The sequence below is a fragment of the Microcaecilia unicolor genome, chromosome 10, assembly GCF_901765095.1.
Source record: "Microcaecilia unicolor chromosome 10, aMicUni1.1, whole genome shotgun sequence".
In the NCBI taxonomy this organism is placed as follows: domain Eukaryota; kingdom Metazoa; phylum Chordata; class Amphibia; order Gymnophiona; family Siphonopidae; genus Microcaecilia; species Microcaecilia unicolor.
Window position 1 is genome coordinate 38,921,602 of NC_044040.1, and position 20,998 is coordinate 38,942,599.

General features: G+C 42.8%; 1 protein-coding gene across 7 annotated transcripts in view; it reads left to right on the plus strand.

Annotated features, from left to right (window-relative positions):
* The first annotated feature begins 290 nt into the window (after nt 1-290).
* Nucleotides 291-20,998, plus strand: part of KIF21A (kinesin family member 21A) — a 205,984-nt gene continuing 185,276 nt past the window's right edge. For 4 of the 7 annotated variants that reach the window (XM_030217189.1, XM_030217182.1, XM_030217184.1 and 1 more), the window contains exon 1: nt 291-677. In XM_030217189.1, the coding sequence (XP_030073049.1) occupies nt 634-677 (44 nt within the window). In that variant the 5' untranslated portion in view covers nt 291-633. The remainder of the gene's footprint in view (nt 678-20,998) is intronic. The other 3 variants (XM_030217188.1, XM_030217183.1, XM_030217186.1) reach the window with 1 other exon arrangement.

A 20,998-nucleotide genomic window follows, 5' to 3' on the forward strand; every position in this document is an offset into this window, starting at 1 on the left:
AACAGTAAAACAAACACTGGAAATCCTCTCCCCTGGTAAGAGATATCCAGACCCCCACTTCCTATCCACATGGATAGCCTCGTCACATTGTACGCCTAAAGCGAATTCACCACTAAACTCCGTCCCTTAGGAGACAGACTTTTGGATATACGGCCCCCAGATGTCTAGAAACCGGGTTCTTTTTAAAGAGTCCACAGCATAGCGCATGCGCCACAGGAGTGCCAGCGCAACCCGAAGGTATCGGTTGGTTTTCAGGTTGTGACGTTTCTCTGTTGATGCGCATGCGCGAACGAGTGCCGCATTCGCTCCGCCTTCTCTTTCTCCCGAGTAGAAGCAGGGAGAGAGCGAGCAGGGTGGTCATGGTTCACTGGTGGGGGTGTGAAAAGAAAAATCATAATAAATCAAAAAGCGCTTCCTTTACTGAGAAAACCGCTTCTACAGTAACGCTTTTTTTTTGTTGCTAGTTGAGTTACCCATCTGAGTTTTTCCAAGTTCAGCGTCAGACTGCAGGTTACCGGTGCGGAGCCACAACTGCTTATCAGTTTTGTTTTTTTTGAGGAGAGCAGTAGAAAGGTCGGTCGGGCCAGGGCGACTGACCCCCTTTTCCGACGCCTATGCCCCAGCAGCTGCAGGATGTCGACGGGCCAGGACGAGAGCTCCGTGCGGGTAGCTGTCCGGTAAGCAGGCTGGGTTGGTGGGGGAACAGGTTCGTACCTGCTATGGAAGAGTGTGAGAGGAAGAAGAGACAAGTGCAGGAGGTTGCTGTCGGGGACCCCTGGTGAATAATCAAGCTTCTGTAGGCCTGCATACAAGGAGAGTGGGTTAAAGGTTGATTTACTTTTAGACTCGGGTATTCAATTGCAGGTGATCCATGGAGGGAGGGTTGGTACTGTACAGTATCGCAGCCCTCAGATCAGCAGCAGGCCTTTTGGAGTTTTGCTAAAATATACTTACGGCTATTAAATTGTTAATTTAGAAGTGTTTTTATACGTATCCGTAGTGTGTGGTTTGTGGCAAGGTGGAGACGCAGTACACATATAATTATGCAGGGAAAAGTACAGCCCTGATGTCATACACTGTGCAACGTGTTGAAATGAATGCATACGTATTGGAAATACACGTTGAATATTAGAGCACTGTAAGCAAGTGCTAGGATGTGTTGGATTATTTGATGTAGAGAAGAAATTAAAAAGAGGGGTCCTGGAGACAGAAAACAGTTAAAAAAATAATTCTGTTGTGGTGCATGGAAAATGATATTGTCACTCCAGACTGCATTGAAAAATTAATGAAGTATTTACAAAGAACAAAGGCAGAGAGTATGGCTTACTAGTTGGCTTGTACTGACTTTATATAGTTGTGGCTTGTTACTGTATAGATTAATTTTTACTTGTAGAGATTCCTTCCATACATTTGTATTTATTTATAAACTCTTGAATATCTTTGTGTCATAGAAGTTGGTATATTTAAGGCTTTTATAATAACAAGATCTGTCACTAGATTACAGTAAAACAAAACAAACTGCTACTTGGAAGAAAGTGTTCTTTATCCAGTTATATATTCTAGTGGAAATAAGCTTTCATCTTTCAGAGATTCACAGTGAATCTAATTTGATGATGTTTAGAAGGCTGCCATGATACTGAAAATCTGCAAATCATGTCTAAGGCCTTCAGGATTCCAGCAACCTAGTTTTCAGCACCATGAATTTCATTCAGATGTGGGATTTTTGTCCGGTTTTATACCCTGCTTTCTTCCATCCTCAGTTATTGACCAGAACTCCTTTCAGAGCCTGTTATACCTAGATCCTGAGACCCAGGCTTGCCATTGTTTGATGACAGGGATTGCTGCCCCACCCAGGGGCTGAGATGCTGGGTTCAGAAGTTGAATCCAGCAGTTGTTAGCTGAACCAGCAGGACCGTTGTTGTATTCTTGTAAGATGGTTTGATGGCTGCTCCCCCATCAAAAAAAAAATCAGCAGCTATTTAAATTATTCTTTATAGAATCCATTGAATTTAGAACCAGAGAGACCAGATGAGAGGCTTTCATCCATTAGGCAATGGATGTGACATCGATTTCATCTTATGAATAGAGGTAATCAATAGAAATCAAACAAAATAAAACATGGAAAAGAAAATAAGATGATACCTTTTTTATTGGACATAATGAAATGCTTTGATGTTCCCATGCATACCTCCTACCCACCCCCACCCTGCTAGACTGTCAATGAAATGATTAGATGTTTCACTTATATATTCTGTCATCTTCCACATTTGCTTATTTCCGATCTGACGAAGAAGGGCAACCTTCAAAAGCTAATCAAGAAATGTATTAAGTTATGTCCAATAAAAAAGGTATCATCTTAATTTATTTTCCATGTTTTATTTTGTTTGATTTCTATTGATTACCTCTAAAAGTGGACTAACATGGCTACCACACCTCTCTACATTATATGAATAGAAAAGTTTGTATTTTTCATTAGAATAATTATTTAGATTAGTCTGAATTCTGAATTTAATTTATGAAAATGTAGGTTCTAAGAATACTTTTTGTTCTAAAAGTACATTTAATGTTTTTCAGTTTAAATATGAATGCTATCTATAATAATTTATAATTTTTTATTCCTGTCTATTTTATGGTCTGTTTGGTCAGGGTTCATTTTCATATCCTTAACTGGGACATTATATACAGGATGGTAAGGTTTGGGCCTTTTCAGCTCATGGCTTAGGTCTTGATATTGGCTGAAAAGAGGCTGAGAATCATATTTATTCTCTAGGAAGGCAAATATTTTACGTAATAATATTTTTGCTATATTTTGAAATATTAACACTGTATGGTATTTCTAGTAGCTGGAGAAACTGGAGTTTTCATAATTGGTGATTAGGATTTAGCTCCTGCCCTTTTCAGGTAATACCTCAAGGCGAATTACATTCAGGTACAGTAGGTAGTTTCTTGTCATAGAGGACTTAGAATCTAAGTTTGTACCTGAGGCAATAGAGGATTAAGTGACTTGCCCAAGAGCATAAGGAGTGTCAGCAAGATTTGAATATTGTCTTTCTTGGGCCTCAGCCCTGGCAATGAACAAAGGAAAATGCTATATTACATGAGCTTTTGAGACCAATTATCAGATGTGTATTAACACAGGACTTAGTCTAAATAGATAGTATTTTACATTTTGAAAGCTAATATAATATTCCAAATGCTTATTTTTATAATGCTATTGGATTCATGTAGCACTATACAGTGATAGGTATTCAGGTACAATATGTTCCTACCTTAAAGAGCTTACAAGTTGTACAGCAGAAAGGTGGTATATCAAATCAGTGACCCTTTACAATCCATGCGTATGCCTGAGGGAGTGGGAGATGAAGTAACTCTCCAAGATCACAAGGAGTTTCGAAAGTGAGATTTTAATTCTGGCTTTTGGTTCGTAGCCCATTGCTGTAACCTCTAAACCATTCCTCTGTTAATGCAGCAGATTAAATGTTTGCTACGTGAATGTTTTGTATTTTGTGGTAATATCATTTGAAATGAGCAATTTTATTTATTTTTTATTTTTTTTACTGGTGTTAAAAAAATATTATATACCATGTTCATCCATGAGACAAAAATGTCTCATCGTCAGACTGGTAGACAATCCACTTCTTGGCAGCATGCTTATTGGCTTCAGGGGCACTCAAATATGATAAAGCATGATGGGTGTTGAATTTTAACCAATATGTTATTGTTTTGTGAATATGTGTATGCTTTAACAGGCCATGGCAGGTTGTATGTTGTTCAGAGCCAGCCATTGGAAGGGCATGTCATTAAACTGACAGTTTAGGTAGGTGGAATCACTGTCAAGTGAAGTTCTAATTGGGTGTGATCTGTTTTTACTGTTTGAACACAGGGTGTGCTCAAGATTTATAGTGGGTTACCATTTCTTGTAAAAGTTCATGTAGTTGGTGTAGAGCCATGAATTTGTATGACTATAGGAAGGTACTTAGACATTTTTTTTATTGTCTTTAATTGTACAGCACATTTATTTGGCCATCTTATATTCCAAAAATACAAAAAATTATTAGGTGTGGATACAGAACATTAAGCCCACCCAGCTCACTGCATAAGATAGCAGAGCACACATGATGACTTAAATTAGTAATTCAGAACACAAAACAAAATATGCAGTCACATAGCGATAAGAAATGTAAAACCATGTATGACATTTTGATCCAAATCAAACTGGCTTACAAATTGAGAACATAGAAAAAGCCTTAAACAACTTCTTGTATAGTAAAAACAAAAAAAAAAACCTTTTAATTTCTAACAGAAACAGGAAAGAATTCCATAATTATGAGTTACAAGATGAGCTGCTCTACATGAAGGTGAACCAATTGTAAGGACCCTTCAGATTAAGAACATAGGAATAGCCACACTGGATCAGACCAGTGGTCCATCTAGCCCAGTATTCTACTTCCAACAGTGGCCTTGAGGAAGGTGAAAGGTTTCAAAAGGACCTAATAAGTTACTTAAGCAACTTGGCTCATCAATATAAAGAGCCTTAAAAATCAAAACAAAGCTTGCTACTTAGCAGGTAACCAGTGAAAGTTTTCTTGTTGGGTGAGACGTTGCCTCATAGTGTCTGCAGTCCGTAGTCCGTCAGAAAGCAAGTAGCAGTGTTCTGAACATGTTGAAGTAATATTAATAAAATATCAGACGGGTAAATAGTTACAGTATAAAGTTTACATAGTATTAAAAGACTGAAGCTCAGATGTAAAACAATATTTAATTCTCCAAGCTAAGGGCTGTTTACAGAACATGGAAGACATAACAAATTTAAGAGCTCAAGACTGTCTTGGCTTAAAAAGTGTCATCTGTTGACAACCAATGGAATTATCACAGGTGCTGACTCCATTCACCAGTCCACTCTCATCTAAGATTGGCGGCTCCAGCCCACTGTGACTACCAGTGTCACACGGCAGGGTATCCACCTCTCTTGGAGGATGCTTTTAACCAGTTAGACAGGGCTGGGGAGGCAGCTTGCGGCATATGGATAAGAAGGTGGAAGAATGGCACTGGGGTTGTTGTGTGAGATGGGGTACCAACAAGTTTTGTTGTCAGCGTCTAACCACTCTTATAGGGTAGAGTATTAGTTTTCCAACTGGAAGTTTAATGTTTGTCTTTGGCCTATTCTGAGGTCAGGTTTAGTTTGGTTCAAGGATATTAGTACAAAAAATGACAGTAACCAAAGTGTGGCTTATAGGAATCTTGAATACAGAACAGGAAAATATTACTAAAAATCATAATTAACTTTTCATATACATTTTTTATTTTTATTCCCAAACAAATCATATATTAAGCTTATCAAAATACCTTATTTTTACTATAGAAACGTACAACAATCCCTAACAAAATTATCTAAAACATATCTTCACATCCATAAGTCCATCCATTCATTACCCTTATAAGTTCACTAAACAAAACTCCTCCGGAATCGGAAACAGTCCGTGATAGAGACTTTTCTTCTTAATGAATCACCAGTCCATCTGGCGAACCACATCCGGTTCTGCCCATCTCATAGTTTCCAATTGTAACCATGGAAATCTTCCTGTATTCCGTAATTTCCAAACAGATTTAGAGTCAAACACTCCTATTTCTCCAAAAGATTGTCCAGCCTGATACAGAAATTGTGTTTCACTCAGTTGACGTCATCAGGAGCTGTCAGTCCAACCGCAATCAGAACTCTAAACTCTAAGAGACGCTAGTCAGACTTTCAGGATATTCATGCTGAATATCCATAAAAGAGATCTGCATATCAAGGAGGCAGTGTGTGCAAATTGATCTCATGAGTATTCATTGTGCATATCCTGAAAACCTGACTGGCTGGGTGGACCCCAAGGACTGGGTTGAGAAGTATGCAATAGGCTGCTACTGCACCTTATAGAATAGTATTGAGATCCACATGGTTGAATGACCCATACCCATATCCATTCATGTGGAAGAAGTCTGTTTCTTTTCGCACAGTTTCTTAAGCATGCTGGGTAGAGGCTGACTGAAACAGGGATTATTGGCTTCAAAACTGGCACCTCCCCCCCCCAGCAGAGAGCGGGTGCTCCCGGGCCACCACTACCCCTTCCCCCACAGAGATTAGGTCCCATTGGGCCAGGCCAGCCACCTGCCCTGCTGGAAGAAAGCAGGTGCTACTGAGTTTGTCCCCCGACCACCTGAAGGCCATCCCTGCTCCTACCTTTAACTGCCCTGGTGGTCTAGTGGCTTCTTCGGGGCAGGAGCTATCCCAGTTCCTCCTGTTGCTGCCAGTGCTTCCATAAAAATGACTTCTGAGAGTTCCTGGGGCAGGGTGGGTGGGTGACTGGCCTGGCCTATCGGGACCTGGTGTCTGTGGGAGGGGTGTTATGACTGTAATGCCCTGGGGAGGGGGCAGAGGGCTTGGTCTGGCAGGTGGGGGAGGGGGTAGAGTTTTTGTTTTTTAGCCGGAAATGCAAGTGCATTTTAGGCTAGCCTCTAATGCTGGGGAATGATTCTAATGCAGTTAGTTCATTTTTGTTGGTGCCAGATGTGCTTCAAAAAGATTTTAGCATTATAATTAGGTTTTCTGCTTTTAGGTTTTAACCGATAAGTACTGAAAAAACACCTTGGATGTAAACAAATTAAAATGGGTGTTTATTGGATAAACACCAGAAATACACTACTCTCCTTTATACTTATACCCCTTCCCCTTTTGTTTTGTATCCTGTACTCTGTTTTAGTGTAACGGGCAGATGTAATAACAAGTACAACAGTGGCACAAAGCAAGAACACAAAGAATACAAAACAAAGTCACCTATACCCATCCCATCCACTAGGGGTAACTGTACGAAGAAGAGAAACAATGGGGGACCTACATCCCACCACTGATTATTTTCATTTTATAGACCAGTCAAACACATCTTCAAAACTCCACACACACCCAAATAACCACGCTCACCCTTTCTTCCCCCCACTTGCACACCCCCAACTCATGCCACTCCCAGACACCATAGCATTTCCCCCCCCCCCCCCCCCCCGTGGTGCCTATATATTTAACTGGTTTGTGTGGTTGAAGCAGGATATTCTTCCAAAATCTGTGCCACAAGGTTATATAGGATTGCTTATCTCTGGGGCATAGTTTCCTCATATTGGGCGGGGGCTGCGGCTTCTCAGACACCCAATAAGACAAAATCAGATTTTTTGATTAGCACTATTGCGTTAAATGAAAAGCGCCTCTAAAGTACATACAATCTCCGCGCTTCCAAGGGCTTTTGATCTCCCAAAAGCAGAGTACCATAATACAATTAAGGAATGCACTGCAAGATGTGCGCCAGCAACAGCAGAATCTGGATCTCTATGGTTAGTGGTGTCACATTCTAAGAAGGAGTGTAACATGGTGCCAGGTATATGCTTGCACTTGAGGCAGGTCCCATCCTCCCACAACCCCAAAGTTGCTCATCACTCCTTCGTGATATAAGCTCTGTGTAGAATTTTGTATTGGATTTCCTGTAGGGGAACGGATTTAATGAACTCATTCAGGATAAGAAAAAAACTCCTAAAATTGATGTTTAGTAAAGTCCTGCCCTAACTCCTTCCCACAGAGCTCGTTCAACTTATTAATCCTTTTTTAGGGGCATAGAAGTCTTCAGAGCTTTATACCAGAAGGAAAATTTATTGAGAGAGACTGACACTTTATGTAAAAACTGATCCAAGGGTAACGAGTCCCACGCATTAGTGTACTGTCGAGACATGATACAAATGAGATGCCAGTCTCTAAGAGTGCCCCCTCACTGTGGAAGTGAATGCTATGGTAAGAATCACTGCAGCATGGCCAGAAACCTCCGGGTTGAGCATGGCAACTTCCTTGACCTGAGAGAAAAGACTGTTGACCAGGAGGAAGTAATCCAACTGGGCATATGCAGCATGCATATGGGAGTAAAAGGTAAGATCAGTGTCAAAAGGATGATAAACTCACCACACATCCAAATCTAGATGATGGGTTAAGAAATTGACTTCCTAAACACCAGCACCGGCCATCCCAGGCCCACTCACACTAATCCATGAAAAAACACAAAAATACTTATTTAGTAGGCGGTTTCAATATTTTAAATTTGGAAACCGCACTGGGAAATTGCTGGCGCGGATAGTCAGAGTGTGGACAGGGAACTCCCACATCTCTGTGCTAAAAGCTCCAGATGGAACTAGAAAGCATAGGCCCTTAGAGTTAATGAACCTATTCAGAGATTATTTTTCCGGGGTGTTTAGGGCGGAGCAAGAGTCTGAGAGCACAGCAATACGGGATTACTTGGAGGACTCAGGAATCCCAAATTTAACGCCAGAAATGAGAGAGCAACTTAACGCCCCACTAGATGCACAGGAAATACAAAAGGTGATTGGGTCGCTTTCGGGAGGCACCAGCCCTGGAATTGATGGATTTTCAACAGAATATTATAAGCTGCTATCCCATAGAGTGAGTGTGCCTCTGGCTAAATACTTTGATGAAGTGGTAGAGCAGGAACGGTTTCCCCCAGGAGTGAACGAGGCACTCATAACCTTGATACCAAAGCCCGGAAAAGACCCAGAAAGCCTAGAAGCATATAGACCAATTTCCCTCCTCAATGTAGACTTCAAAATATTAGCAAGAATACTAGCAGACCGATTGGCGAAGCACCTCCACCATGTGGTTGGGGCACACCAAGTGGGGTTTGTGCGAGGCCGGCATCCAGGTCTTAATGTCAGGCGAGCTTTGCTAGCCTTAGCGCATAGCCGAGAGACAGGAGACCCTCTTCTGCTGGTAAGCCTGGATGCCGAAAAAGCCTTTGATAAAGTGAGATGGGGGTATCTTTTTGAAGTACTAAAATATGTGGGTCTGGGGGGCTGGTACCTGCGTGCTATCACAGCTTTATATACGGAGCCACAAGCTCGTATATTAGTAAACAAAATGGCGTCCCAGGCATTCCCGGTGCAGAGGGGTACGAGACAGGGGTGCCCATTGTCACCACTCGTATTCTTACTATACATAGAACCGTTCCTATGAACGGTAGAGAACAACGCGGAAATAGCGGGAGTGGCAATCCCCAGTCTCCCCACGAAGGTACTGGCCTTTGCAGATGATATCCTACTCACATTAACACAACCACAACACTCACTGCATAGCCTATTAGAGCTGGTAGATGAATTTGGCTATCATTCAGGGTTCACTTTAAATAGACATAAATCAGTGGCCCTGCCAACCACATCACGGATAAGGTCACAATGGCAGGGGCCATTCCCTCTGCAGTGGAAAGAAGACAAAATAAAATACCTAGGAATATACCTCCCTATCAGATTGGACCAATTACACCAAACCAATTTGGCACCACTCTGGGAAGCCACAAAAGAAACGCTACAAATGTGGCGGAAGCTGACCTTATCACTGTGGGGTAGAATAGCAGTGTATAATATGATAATAGTCCCTAAGTGGACATATATCACCCAGGTATTGTCACTTCTCTTGACCCGCAGGGATGAATTAGCATTACATAGGATAGTAAAACAATTTTTATGGAATGGGAAAAGGGCCCGGGTATCATTAAAACAAACATATTTACCCAAAGATAAGGGAGGGCTGGGGGTGCTAAGTGTCAAATGGCTATCCATAGCAGGGTGCATGCGACACATAGGAGACTGGTTTAGAGGAACAGGACATTTCACCTATCCAGAAGCAGAATGTAGGATACTCGGGAATGTACATTTCAGCTATTGGCTACATGCGGGACCAGGTAAAGTAAAAACGCCAAAACATATCAAATTCTTGTTTATACCATTAAAGAGAGCGTGGCAGTGGATCTGCAGACTGTGTGGTCTGGATGCAGAGGTCTCCCCATTTCTGCCAATCAGAGGAAATGCAGACTTCCCGGTGGGTAGGTCATCGCGTACCTTTACACAATGGGGAGAGGTGGGGATTTTCTTCTTATTCCAGATTATTAAGAGAGATGGAACACTACAACCTAGAGAGGTTTTGCAGAGGCGCCAGGGGTTAGAGATCAAAGATTTCTTAGCCTATGCACAAATACAGCACTATATACAATCTCTTCCCAGGGCAGCACTCCACTATGAAGTGCGGGTAAAGTTGGTGGAAATTTTAGATCTGGAAGCAAAACGGGCAGTGCCCTTAAAATACTATCATGCGCAGATTCGAACCGCTATGTCTTTAGCACCATACCGGGAGCTGGCACAGGCGTGGGCAGGGGAATTAGGGTTGACAATTGGTGCAGATGTAGTACAGACATGCCTGCAGACATGCTATAAAGAGTGTGGGAGTGCAGAATTACGAGAAACCCAGTATAAATTTGTGATGAGACTATTTATCTCCCCCCATAGAGCATACAGGGCTACCTTAAGACCAGCAGATGATTGTCCGAAATGCACAGGGGGAGGGGCACACCTGGGCCATATATTCTGGCACTGTCCCCCAATATTGGGATTCTGGGCCATGGTCTGCAGACAGGTCTCTATGATGTGGAAGGTTCAATGGGTCAAACACCCGGGACTTTTGTTTAATATCTTCACGATTCATGGATCATCTAAAGCAGGACTCCGCTATTTCCAACGCCGAGCTGTGCTGATGGGGAAAAAAACGATTCTCAAGCTCTGGCTCCAGGAGGAAAAACCCACTACCCAAGTATGGAGGGCATACATGATATCGTTGAGTGCCCTAGAACGCAGGGCAGTGCAGGACTTAGCCACTCCAAAGGGCGAGAAATACCTCCAATGTTGGTTACCATTCTTGGACACTTTAACACCCCAAGCTCGAAGTAGAGTACTTAATGGTTAAATACAGTAATAACATACAGCAACCTGGTGAGGGGGAAAAGGGGGGGAATGGGGGGGAGTGGATCATGAGGGGGGGGGGAAAGAAAAATGTAATGATGATATATAGAATCTGTTAAGACTATAGTACCAAGACATATGGTAAACCACTGTTGTAATTTATTTTGATTGCACGGATTTATTGTAGAAGTTTATGTCATCAATAAAACATATATTATAAAAAAAAAAAGAAAAAAAAAAAAGAAATTGACTTCCTTTGCATCATGATCCTTCCCCTGTCGCCTTGGGGGTTTACAGTCAATAGAGGGATCTACTGTGATATTAAAATCTCTCCCCCCCCCCCCCACAATAACTTTATAATCCGGGTAGCCCGCCAAGCAGGACAGGAGCTGGGGGGGGGGGGGAACTTTTGACTGTATACATTGGGAGCATAAACATTGCAAAACAGTAATCGTACCCCCCCATAGCTCGCCCAAAAGGATAATATAATAACCCTTGTCTTGTAAATACTTGTGGACCTGAAAAGGTATCTGTTTGTGAATAAATATATCCATTCCTTGTTGACGGCCATTGAAAGCTGAGTAATACACCTCCCTATGCACTGATGATTCCTAAGTGATTCAAGTGTGCATATTTGATTCCACTGGAAAAAGGTACCCAGGAATAGTACCTCTGGCAGAAAAATACTGTTAAGTGCTAATTTTTTTTTTGTACTCAAAGAACCCCTAATTAGCTGAAAAATAAGCTTTGGAATAGAAGCCCTAATTATAATTCCCTTCAGTTGGTCACAAATGAGCATTTAATTTAGTGTATGCACTTATTCTTGTTGTGTCTCATCTAAGGGTCTATCAGTTCCATCCCTATAGAAATACAACCTTGCTCTCATCAGATTACTGGGAGTGTAGTTGGAAACCCACCTGTTAGAGCTTGTTCATCCATGCCACATCAGTTTTGTTAAAAAGGGAGTGAACCCTTTCCTGTTCTGTTTTTCTACCTGCCTTCCACGTGAGGATCAGCAGTTTGATTAGAGGGTGAGTCTCATTGTATTCTAAATTGGTGCCTTGGCTTGTTTAGGTTTGTCCTAGCTCTCTTTTTGAATCAGCATTTTCCTCCTCCTGCTTTTGTCTTTTAACTCAACTTGAACTGGTCTCTGTAGAATTAGGGCATCAGAAACTTTAATGTACAGCTACCCAGGGTGTGTTCCCCTATTTCATATCCTCCCCTAACTCATCCCATTCATTGTATGGATAGGACTTGGCTGGAGGCCATAAACTTATCTTCATCAGGAACCTGGCTAATGTGGATCCTAAATCTAGTCATTGGGTGCCACTATTACTCAGTGAATTGAGATTTACCTGCTCTAAGGACTGTGAATACCATCTTTCTGGTGTCAGCCTTAGGAGTGGAAGTCCTGGGGCCCTGACCTGGATAACCTGCAGGAAAACTGATAGTTGGTCGGGAGAATATATACTTATGTTTTAAATCTACTATTTAGTTTCATGGAGGTCTCCTAGTCCTGATACATTCTGGAGGCATAACTAGATCTAATTAGACTCCTCCCCCCCCTCAACAGGTCTAGGATCAGCTGGCATTTAGAAATGTAATCTCCCTAACATGCTCTAATGAGACATTCACCCAATTGATATTGGGTAATTGAAATGTCCTATTATTCTGTGTCCACATGTTGTAGCCTGTCTAATTTCTGTTTAGAGCAGATCTATACAAGATACCATCAAAAAAGGGGTCTTGGGTATCCTGATGGTAATGGTGTGGAAAAAGCTGTTTCCAAATAGTAAATGGGTGTCTATATGCAGATGCCAGTAGTCATAAAATAAGATGGGAGAGATTATATTGTACTAATCGAAGATAGTGATATAATAGGCATCTCATAGACCTGGTGGATAAAGGGTAATCAGTAGGACATTATGATATAGGATGTAAAACTAATCAGAATGATTGCGTAGACTCGTGATGGCATGGCACTATATATTAAGGATTTGATAGTCAAGTAGGCGACAAAATTTAGAGGAAACAAACCATATTATGGACAGTAGTAGGGTTTTAGTATTGTTCACCTGATCATGATATTATTTTATTAGCATTTCACAATCTGTTGCTATTACAGTAAGCACTTGAAAAGAAAAACCAGGATGAAGGAAATATTTACTACATCTTTTGTCTACAGAAACTCCAGCCATGTTTAGCCCTAGATTTCTTTTTGTCTTTCTGCCCTCCCCCCCCCCCCCCCAATTCTTTCCTCCAGATCACAACAAGATTCCCAGTTCTGTTCCCATAAGCTCTGTCTCCCCATTTCCGAGCACACCCTTGCAACTCTCACAGATATCCCCCCCCCCCCAGGTACACACAGCGTTTTCTGCTCCCTCCGCTGGATTACTCGCTGTTCACTGCATGAAATGAGAGTGGCTGCATCTCAGGCTGTGTCCTTTCCCTTTGTTTCCTGTCCTTTAACTGCTGATTTGAACTGCGCAGCTGTATGGTACCTGGGATGGCAGAAGAGGACGTGGCCCAAGTTGCAGCTAGTCTCCTCCTCTTGCTGTGATTAGTAAGCGATCTAGGGCCTCTTTTTTACAAAGCAGCGCTGCCGATTATTTTTGCAGCAAATGAGAAGAAACCTATTCAGTTCCTAGTGAGAGAGAAAATGGAGCAAGAGTGGCAGAGGACCATAGAAGGCACTGTATCTGCTGCCTCCTCTATGGCCGAATTCTACATGGAGCGGGAGTTTCTTGCTAATTCTGCAGTTTGCTCAGAATTCTCCTAGGAGTAAGAGTTAAAATGAGCTTTTAGAATTGATGAAATTTTGTGGTTCAGGCACAATTAATTGCAAATATTAACACTGAAGGTATTTTGCAAATGTTTATGCCACATAGGCAACCATAATGGCAGAACTTTGGCATTGATTCCAAAAGTGCTGGTAGTTTAAGCTATTTAGATGTAGCTAAAATTCGGGACATTTATGTGTGGATTGACAGAGTATGACAAGACTGCTGCTCTTTAACTTAGTCTTACCATACCACCCAAGAGTGCTTTTCTTGATTATTTACCACCACTCTTTAGTTCCTACCAACCTTTGCATTGTTTAAACATTTTATAGATATTTCTGGAGCATTGAGTGATGAACCAGATATTCAGGTTTAGCAAAGAATGAAAACTAATGAGCAGTTTGGAGAGGTGAAGCCGTAACTAATGTGAATTTCACTCCGTTGAAGAGTTTTCTTGTATTGTCTACAATTTGGGTTCTGCAGGGAACATTTTTAGTCATCTGTTCTTCTCTTTATTAAATTATATAAGATGTTTGATTTTAGCTTAGCAGAAATATTAAAAATGAAGATCCAAAATCATGATATCAATTTGATTAAAAAAAAAAAATCTATGACGCTCTGGGCAACATACAATATAAAAAGAACCCACAAACTAAGGGGCCTTTTACTAAGCAGCGGTAAGCCCACCATACAGTGTGCCAATCTGGAGCTACCATCGGCCCATAAGCACGTGAGCACCGCCATTCTGGGAAAAGACCAAGGGTCCATCAAGCCCAGTAACCTGTCGCCGACAGCGGCCAAACCAGGCTTCAAGAACCCGGCAACCCCCCCCCCCCCCAAAAAAAAAAAAAAAATTTCCCCTCCCCCCCCCCTTTTTTTTTAATAATATTCAATGGACTTTTCCTTCAGGAATCTGTCCAAACCCCCCTTAAACTCCGTAAGGCCAGCTGCTGTCACTACGTTCTCCGGCAACGAGTTCCAGAGTCCAACTACACGCTGAGTAAAGAAAACTTTCTCCTATTTGTTTTGAATCTACCATATTCTAGCTTCATCTTATGTCCCCTGGTTCTATTATTGTTTGAAAGTGTAAACAAATGCTTCACATCTGTCCGCCCAATGCAGGTGTCAGTGGTAGTTCCACTCCCAGTACATAGCATTGCAGGCGGTAGTGGAAATATTAAAAAAATATTCACGCAGGGGGTTACCTGGTGGTAATCGGTCAAGCCGTACACTACCTGGTTACTGCTGAGTTAGCGCGGGAGCCCTTACTGTCACCTGAATCTTACTGCTTGGCTACTTTTTTTGTCAGCCTTTTTACCTGCTGCGGCAAAAAAGGCCCTCACCCTTTTTACCACAACTTAGTAACAGGGCCCCTAAAAGAGATTAGAATCCACACCAGAAGAAGGACAAACGAGAGGATCCCTGAAGAAACTAGATCAAGATCAGTACAATTGTTTTGAACTTACGTTTTTGTTCTAATTCAGCACGTAACCCAATATGTCTATGTTTCAAATGTCTGCATCAGAGATATAACTGTAATTTGAAAACATCTACCATACCCAGGGCAAGCAGTGGCTTCCCCCATGTGCCAAACAGGATTATTATATCCAACTGACCAACTCTCTTGGCTCTAATCCTCGACTTCTCTTCACCACATTGAACTCTCTCCTCAAGGTGCCCCCTCCCCCAACATTATCTCCTCAGACCCTTGCTGAATTCTTTCACAACAAGGTTCAAAAGATAAACCTTGCTTTCTCTACCTCACCACCTCTCCCTCCACTAGTCCGTTCCCCTCTCTCTCCTTCCCCTCATTCCCTTTCCTCCTTTCCTGAAGTTACTATTGAGGAAACTACACTTATCCTTTCTTCCTCAAAATGTACCACCTGTTCCTCTGATCCCATTCCCACCCACCTTCTTAATGCCATCTCTCCTGCTCTTATTCCTTTTACCTGTCACATTCTCAACCTCTCACTTTCCACTGCGACTGTCCCTGCTGCCTTTAAACATGCTGTGGTCACACCTCTCCTTAAGAAGCCTTCACTCGACCCTACTTGTCCTTCTAATTACCGACCCATCTCCCTCCTTCCTTTTCTCTCCAAATTACTTGAGCTTGCTGTTCACCACCGCTGCCTTGATTTTCTCTCCTCACATGCTATTCCTGACCCACTACAATCTGGTTTTCGCCCTCTCCACTCAACTGAAACTGCACTTACTAATGTCTCCAATGACCTATTACTGGCTAAATCCAGAGGTCAATATTCCATCCTCATTCTTCTTGATCTTTCCGCTGCTTTTGACACTGTCGATCACAGCATACTTCTCGATACCCTGCCCTCACTTGGATTCCAGGGCTCTGTCCTTTCCTGGTTCTCTTCCTACCTCTCCCTCCGCACCTTTAGTGTTCACTCTGGTGGATCCTCTTCTACTCCCTAAGTGCATCACTTTGCATTTCTTCGCATTGAATTTTAATTGCCAAACCTTAGACCATTCTTCTAGTTTCCGCAGATCCTTTTTCATGTTTTCCACTCCCGGGTGTCCACTCTGTTACAAATCTTAGTATCATCCGCAAAAAGGCAAACTTTACATTCTAACCCTTCAGCAATGTCACTCACAAATATATTGAACAGAATCGGTCCCAGCACCGATCCCTGAGGGACTCCACTACTCACCTTTCCCTCCTCCGAGCGAATTCCATTTACCACCACCCTCTGGCGTCTGTCCGTCAACCAGTTCCTAATCCAGTTCACCACTTTGGGTCCTATCTTCAGCCCATCCAGTTTGTTCAAGAGCCTCCTGTGGGGAACCGTGTCAAAAGCTTTGCTGAAATCTAGGTAGATTATGTCTATAGCACATCCCTGATTTAATTCTCCAGTCACCCAGTAAAAGAATTCAATGAGATTCGTTTGGCATGATTTCCCTTTGGTAAAACCATGTTGTCTCGGATCTTGCAACTTATTGGCTTCCAGGAAATTCACTATCCTTTCCTTCAGCATCGCTTCCATTACTTTTCCAATAATTGAAGCGAGGCTTACCGGCCTGTAGTTTCCAGCTTCTTCCCTATCCCCACTTTTGTGAAGAAGGACCACATCTGCCATTCTCCAATCCCACGGAACCTCTCCCGTTTTCAATGATTTATTAAACAAATCTTTAAGAGGACCCGCCAGAACCTCTCTGAGCTCCTTTAATATCCTGGGGTGGATCCCGTCCGGTCCCATGGCGTTGTCCACCTTTAGCTTTTCAAGTTGTTTATACACACTCTCTTCTGTGAACGGTGCTATATCTACTCCATTTTCATTTGTACTTTTGCCAGTCCATCGCGGTCCTTCACCAGGATTTTCTTCTGTGAAAACAGAGCAAAAGTATCTATTATCAAATTTGCTTTTTCTTCATCATTATCTACATAGCGGTTCGCAGCGTCTTTCAGTCTCACAATTCCCTTATTTGTCTTCCTCCTTTCACTAATATACCTGAAGAAATTTTTGTCACCCCTCCTTACATTTCTAGCCATTTTTTCTTCTGCTAAATATGAAACCCTGCTCCTCCGCAAGATGTGTTTGGTTGCCCAAAAATGCATTTTACAGTACTGGACATCATCAGATTCTCTGGTCTATTGACATTGGAGGAATCAGATACATCTTTTAGTGACTTGGGAGGTGAAAGACTCCTGGTTTACGCCAAAAAGGAGGAAATGATTTTTGACCATTTGGGGCCCGTATCTCCAGATCTTACACCCTCGTAGTTTGCTTCTCAATAAAGGTTGATTCTTTAAAGTTTAATATGCGAGGGGGATATATCTAGTTCCTAGAGGGGGAGGGGGATGAGGGCTTGGCGTTTAAGTGGTTGGTGATATGCGGGGGGGGGGGGGTGGGAAGGTTAGGGGAGGGTTGGGTCTCTTAAGGAATTGGGAGGGTAGATCTGATTATTACAATTTTCTTGCAGTATGGTGTTACTGAATGTTAATTGAGTTTCATTGGAAGTAATTGGGGTATTTTGGACTTGGGGGAAGAAGGGAAAGTTGTTAAATTTGGTGACTGGGAATTTGGCTCTGTTGGCGCATTATGTTTTTGAATTGTCTCTTGGCCTATGTCATGAATAAAAACATTTTTTGAACATAATTGTAGGTTTCAGACTTGGCTCCAGCATCTTGCGCCTTGGCCTCCTCACAGGGAGACTGAACTCTGCTCTCACTTCCCTCTTTTATAATGAAGTAGACTCCTCCCTTATGGTTCGCCCTAAACCCAATTAGAAGACTCTCCTGATTTATGGCTTCTATTTATGGTATAAGATCCAAGTGTTTCCATGTTTTGGGTAGCTTGAAAATCCATTTATTTTAAGTTCGTGAGGAGCAAAATTTTGAGCCACTGTGGGGTTTTTTAATTTTTATTTTTTAGATCCTTTTATAGCTAAACTGTTCTGAGGTTACTTCTGTCTTTCCATCAGTCATGTTTTTTCACTTGTTTTTCCTGCCCTTATTATTATTTCCAACCCAGTGGGTGTTGGAAAAAATTATATAAAATGGGTTGAGAATGTTTATCTGTCTGGGAGCAAGATAACTCTTCAAAAATTGAATGGAATGGGATGAAGGGAAATGGGTCTTGATATACTGCCTTTCTGAGGTTTTTGCAACTACATTCAAAGCGGTTTACATATATTCAGGTACTTATTTTGTACCAGGGGCAATGGAGGGTTAAGTGAATTGCCCAGAATCACAAGGAGCTGCAGTGGGAATCGAGCTCAGTTCCCCAGGATCAAAGTCCACTGCACTAACCACTAGGCTACTCTATGGGAGATCTAGAGATGGGTAATTCCAAGCTTCATCCCATTCTGTTAATAATTCTCTTCTACAGAAGCTAAATCTTATTTTCCTAAAGAAATGTATTGGGTAATTTTTGTTGAGAGGGGATTCAATCTAATGCATTTCTTCAGGAAAAGGAGTTTTAGCTTATGTAGCAGAGAGTAATTAATGGGATGAAACTTAGTGGGAGGTGGGAATCAGTAAAAAGACACAATGATCTTGAAAATGAGCCAAATTGGAATTCAGGGTTTCCAGAGAAAGGAGCACTCCCAAATATTGCCCAGTGCGTTTCTATGGGAACAGGAGTTCCAGCTTCTGTAGCGTAGAAACTTAAAGGTGAAATGTGCAGCTAGAGAACAGAGCAAAGCAGTTAAAAAGTAAGATTGCCTAGTTTTCGAAACCTCCAAACTACTGCTACAACCGCCCACACCACTCCATATACTATCCCAAGCCCCCAAATCCAGCCTTCTGCAACTGCCTAAACTGCATAGATATTTTGTGCCTTCGTGTTTTGGGGGGGGAGGGGGGGCTTTGAGATGTTCTCAGGAAGTTAGTGTTGCCAACAATCTGGCTTTTTGTTTTTCTTCTCAGCAGTCAGGAGAAATGTCCTGAAGTTAGAAAGATGCTATTGCTATGGGAAGAGGAGTAGTGGCCCAAATTGGAGATGGTTAATATGTGTTTGCAGTTCTGTATCCCCCCACCCTCCCCGTCATACCTGGCTCAATAGTAATTAGCAGTCAGTCATCCCAGATGTACAATTTCTACTGTACATTTTTTAAAATGTATACATGATTTTGTATATTTTCACTGTCATGGAGAAACTGATTTGTGAGTTCTTATGATTCTTTTCTTTTTTTCCTGTTTATTTCAGTTGATCTCATACTACCAGCATCACTTTTACTTAAAATTATAAAGCAAAATTGATATAACTTTGGGCCCTGTTTACTAAGCTGCGCTGTAGGCACACTAACTTTTTAGCGTGTACTAAGTTAGCTCGCCTAAAGAGCAGCTTAGTAAACAGGGCCCGTTATCTATATATATAAAACTCACCCTCAACGTTCTATTTGCTCTGACGTCACTGAAGCCAGTTCGTATGTTCGAAGCTCTGAAGCCACAGAAAATCAGTCTCGGCCCCGCCCTCGCGTCAAATGTTATGACGTTGAGGGCGGAGCACATTCAAGGAGCCAACTGCAAATCCCTAGCCGGAAGCAACCTGCATGTCCCTCCCGGCCGGGTGGTGCGCGGAGTAGTGCGGCGGTTGCGCGCGTGCACGGGGAGCATGCGCAGTGGCTGGGGGCCGCAGAGGTAGGTACTGTAGCGCAGGAGAGAGAGGGCGGGAGGAGGAGGAGGAGACGGCGGCCCGGCGGCGCTTTGGCCTGTGCAGCCGGGATGGGGAGGAGGAGGACGGGAGAACTAAGCTGTCGTCGTCGTCCTGGAGGTGAAGAGCAGCGCACTGGCCGGTAAGGGTTGCGGTGCTGGGAGGGAGCGGTCCGGAGGCGCTGGAGCAGGAGGTGGGGTACCGGGTACCGTCTGCACTGCAGAGGCGGCTGAGGGGACGGGATCAGGAGGGCTGTTGGGTAGAAGAGAATGAGCTGCAGCGCGTGTTGTGTCCTGTGAGTCCCCCCCCCCCCCCCCCCGGGGGATGTTGTCCTGCACTGGTCCTACCCCCTCCCCCCCCCCCCCCCCCCGGGATGCTCTCTCCCCGCCCCCCCTCCCTCCAGGCACCGAGCAATTCCCTCGGTGGATGGAAGGGGAGCAGGGGACAGAGGAGACTCGCTGGGTGGCGGGAGGGGGGCATGGGAGAGAACAGCATCACTGGGGTGGATACAGGGAGGGGGAACCCTGGCACATACTCTCATTCTCACACACACATTCGCACCCACTCTCACTCTCTCTCTGTCACACACACACACTCGCACATTCACTCTCTCTCACAGTCACTCTGGCACATACTCTCATTCTCACACACACACTCGCACCCACTCTCACTCTGTCACACACACACACACTCGCACATTCACTCTCTCTCACAGTCACTCTCACACACGCTCTCTCAAACATACACACTCCGAGGAAAACCTTGCTAGCGCCCGTTTCCTTTAAAACAGAAACGGGCCTTTTTTACTAGTTTGTAATAAAGTACATCCTGTCTTTAGATAAAATTTAATATTTCACATTGTATACTTTGAGAGATGGAAATAGAAGTAATTTTAGAACAAAGCACCAATTGGGGCGCTATATAATTACTTTGGCTTTGAATAAATTTTATAGATGTGAGCTACCTTTCTCAGCTCTCTTCAGGAAATGTAATTTGATATGTATTTGTTTCACTTTCCTGCTCTTTTGAATTATTGATCAGTGTGATCTTTTTTTTGTCTCAGCATAACATCAAGCAGGAGATAACAGGATTGAAGGGTGTGGTTCTCTCCAGCTGACCATGCTAATGGTGTTGCTCTGAATCATCTAATCTGTACATAAAGGGAGCTGCAGCTCCTTGTTGATGGTGCATTTTTTAAATCTTTCCTCTGAAAATTATCTTTGATGGTTTAATGTTATTTATCTCTCTTCTAGTCTGTCAGTGTTTTTCCATCTTCTATGACTGTGTGCATGG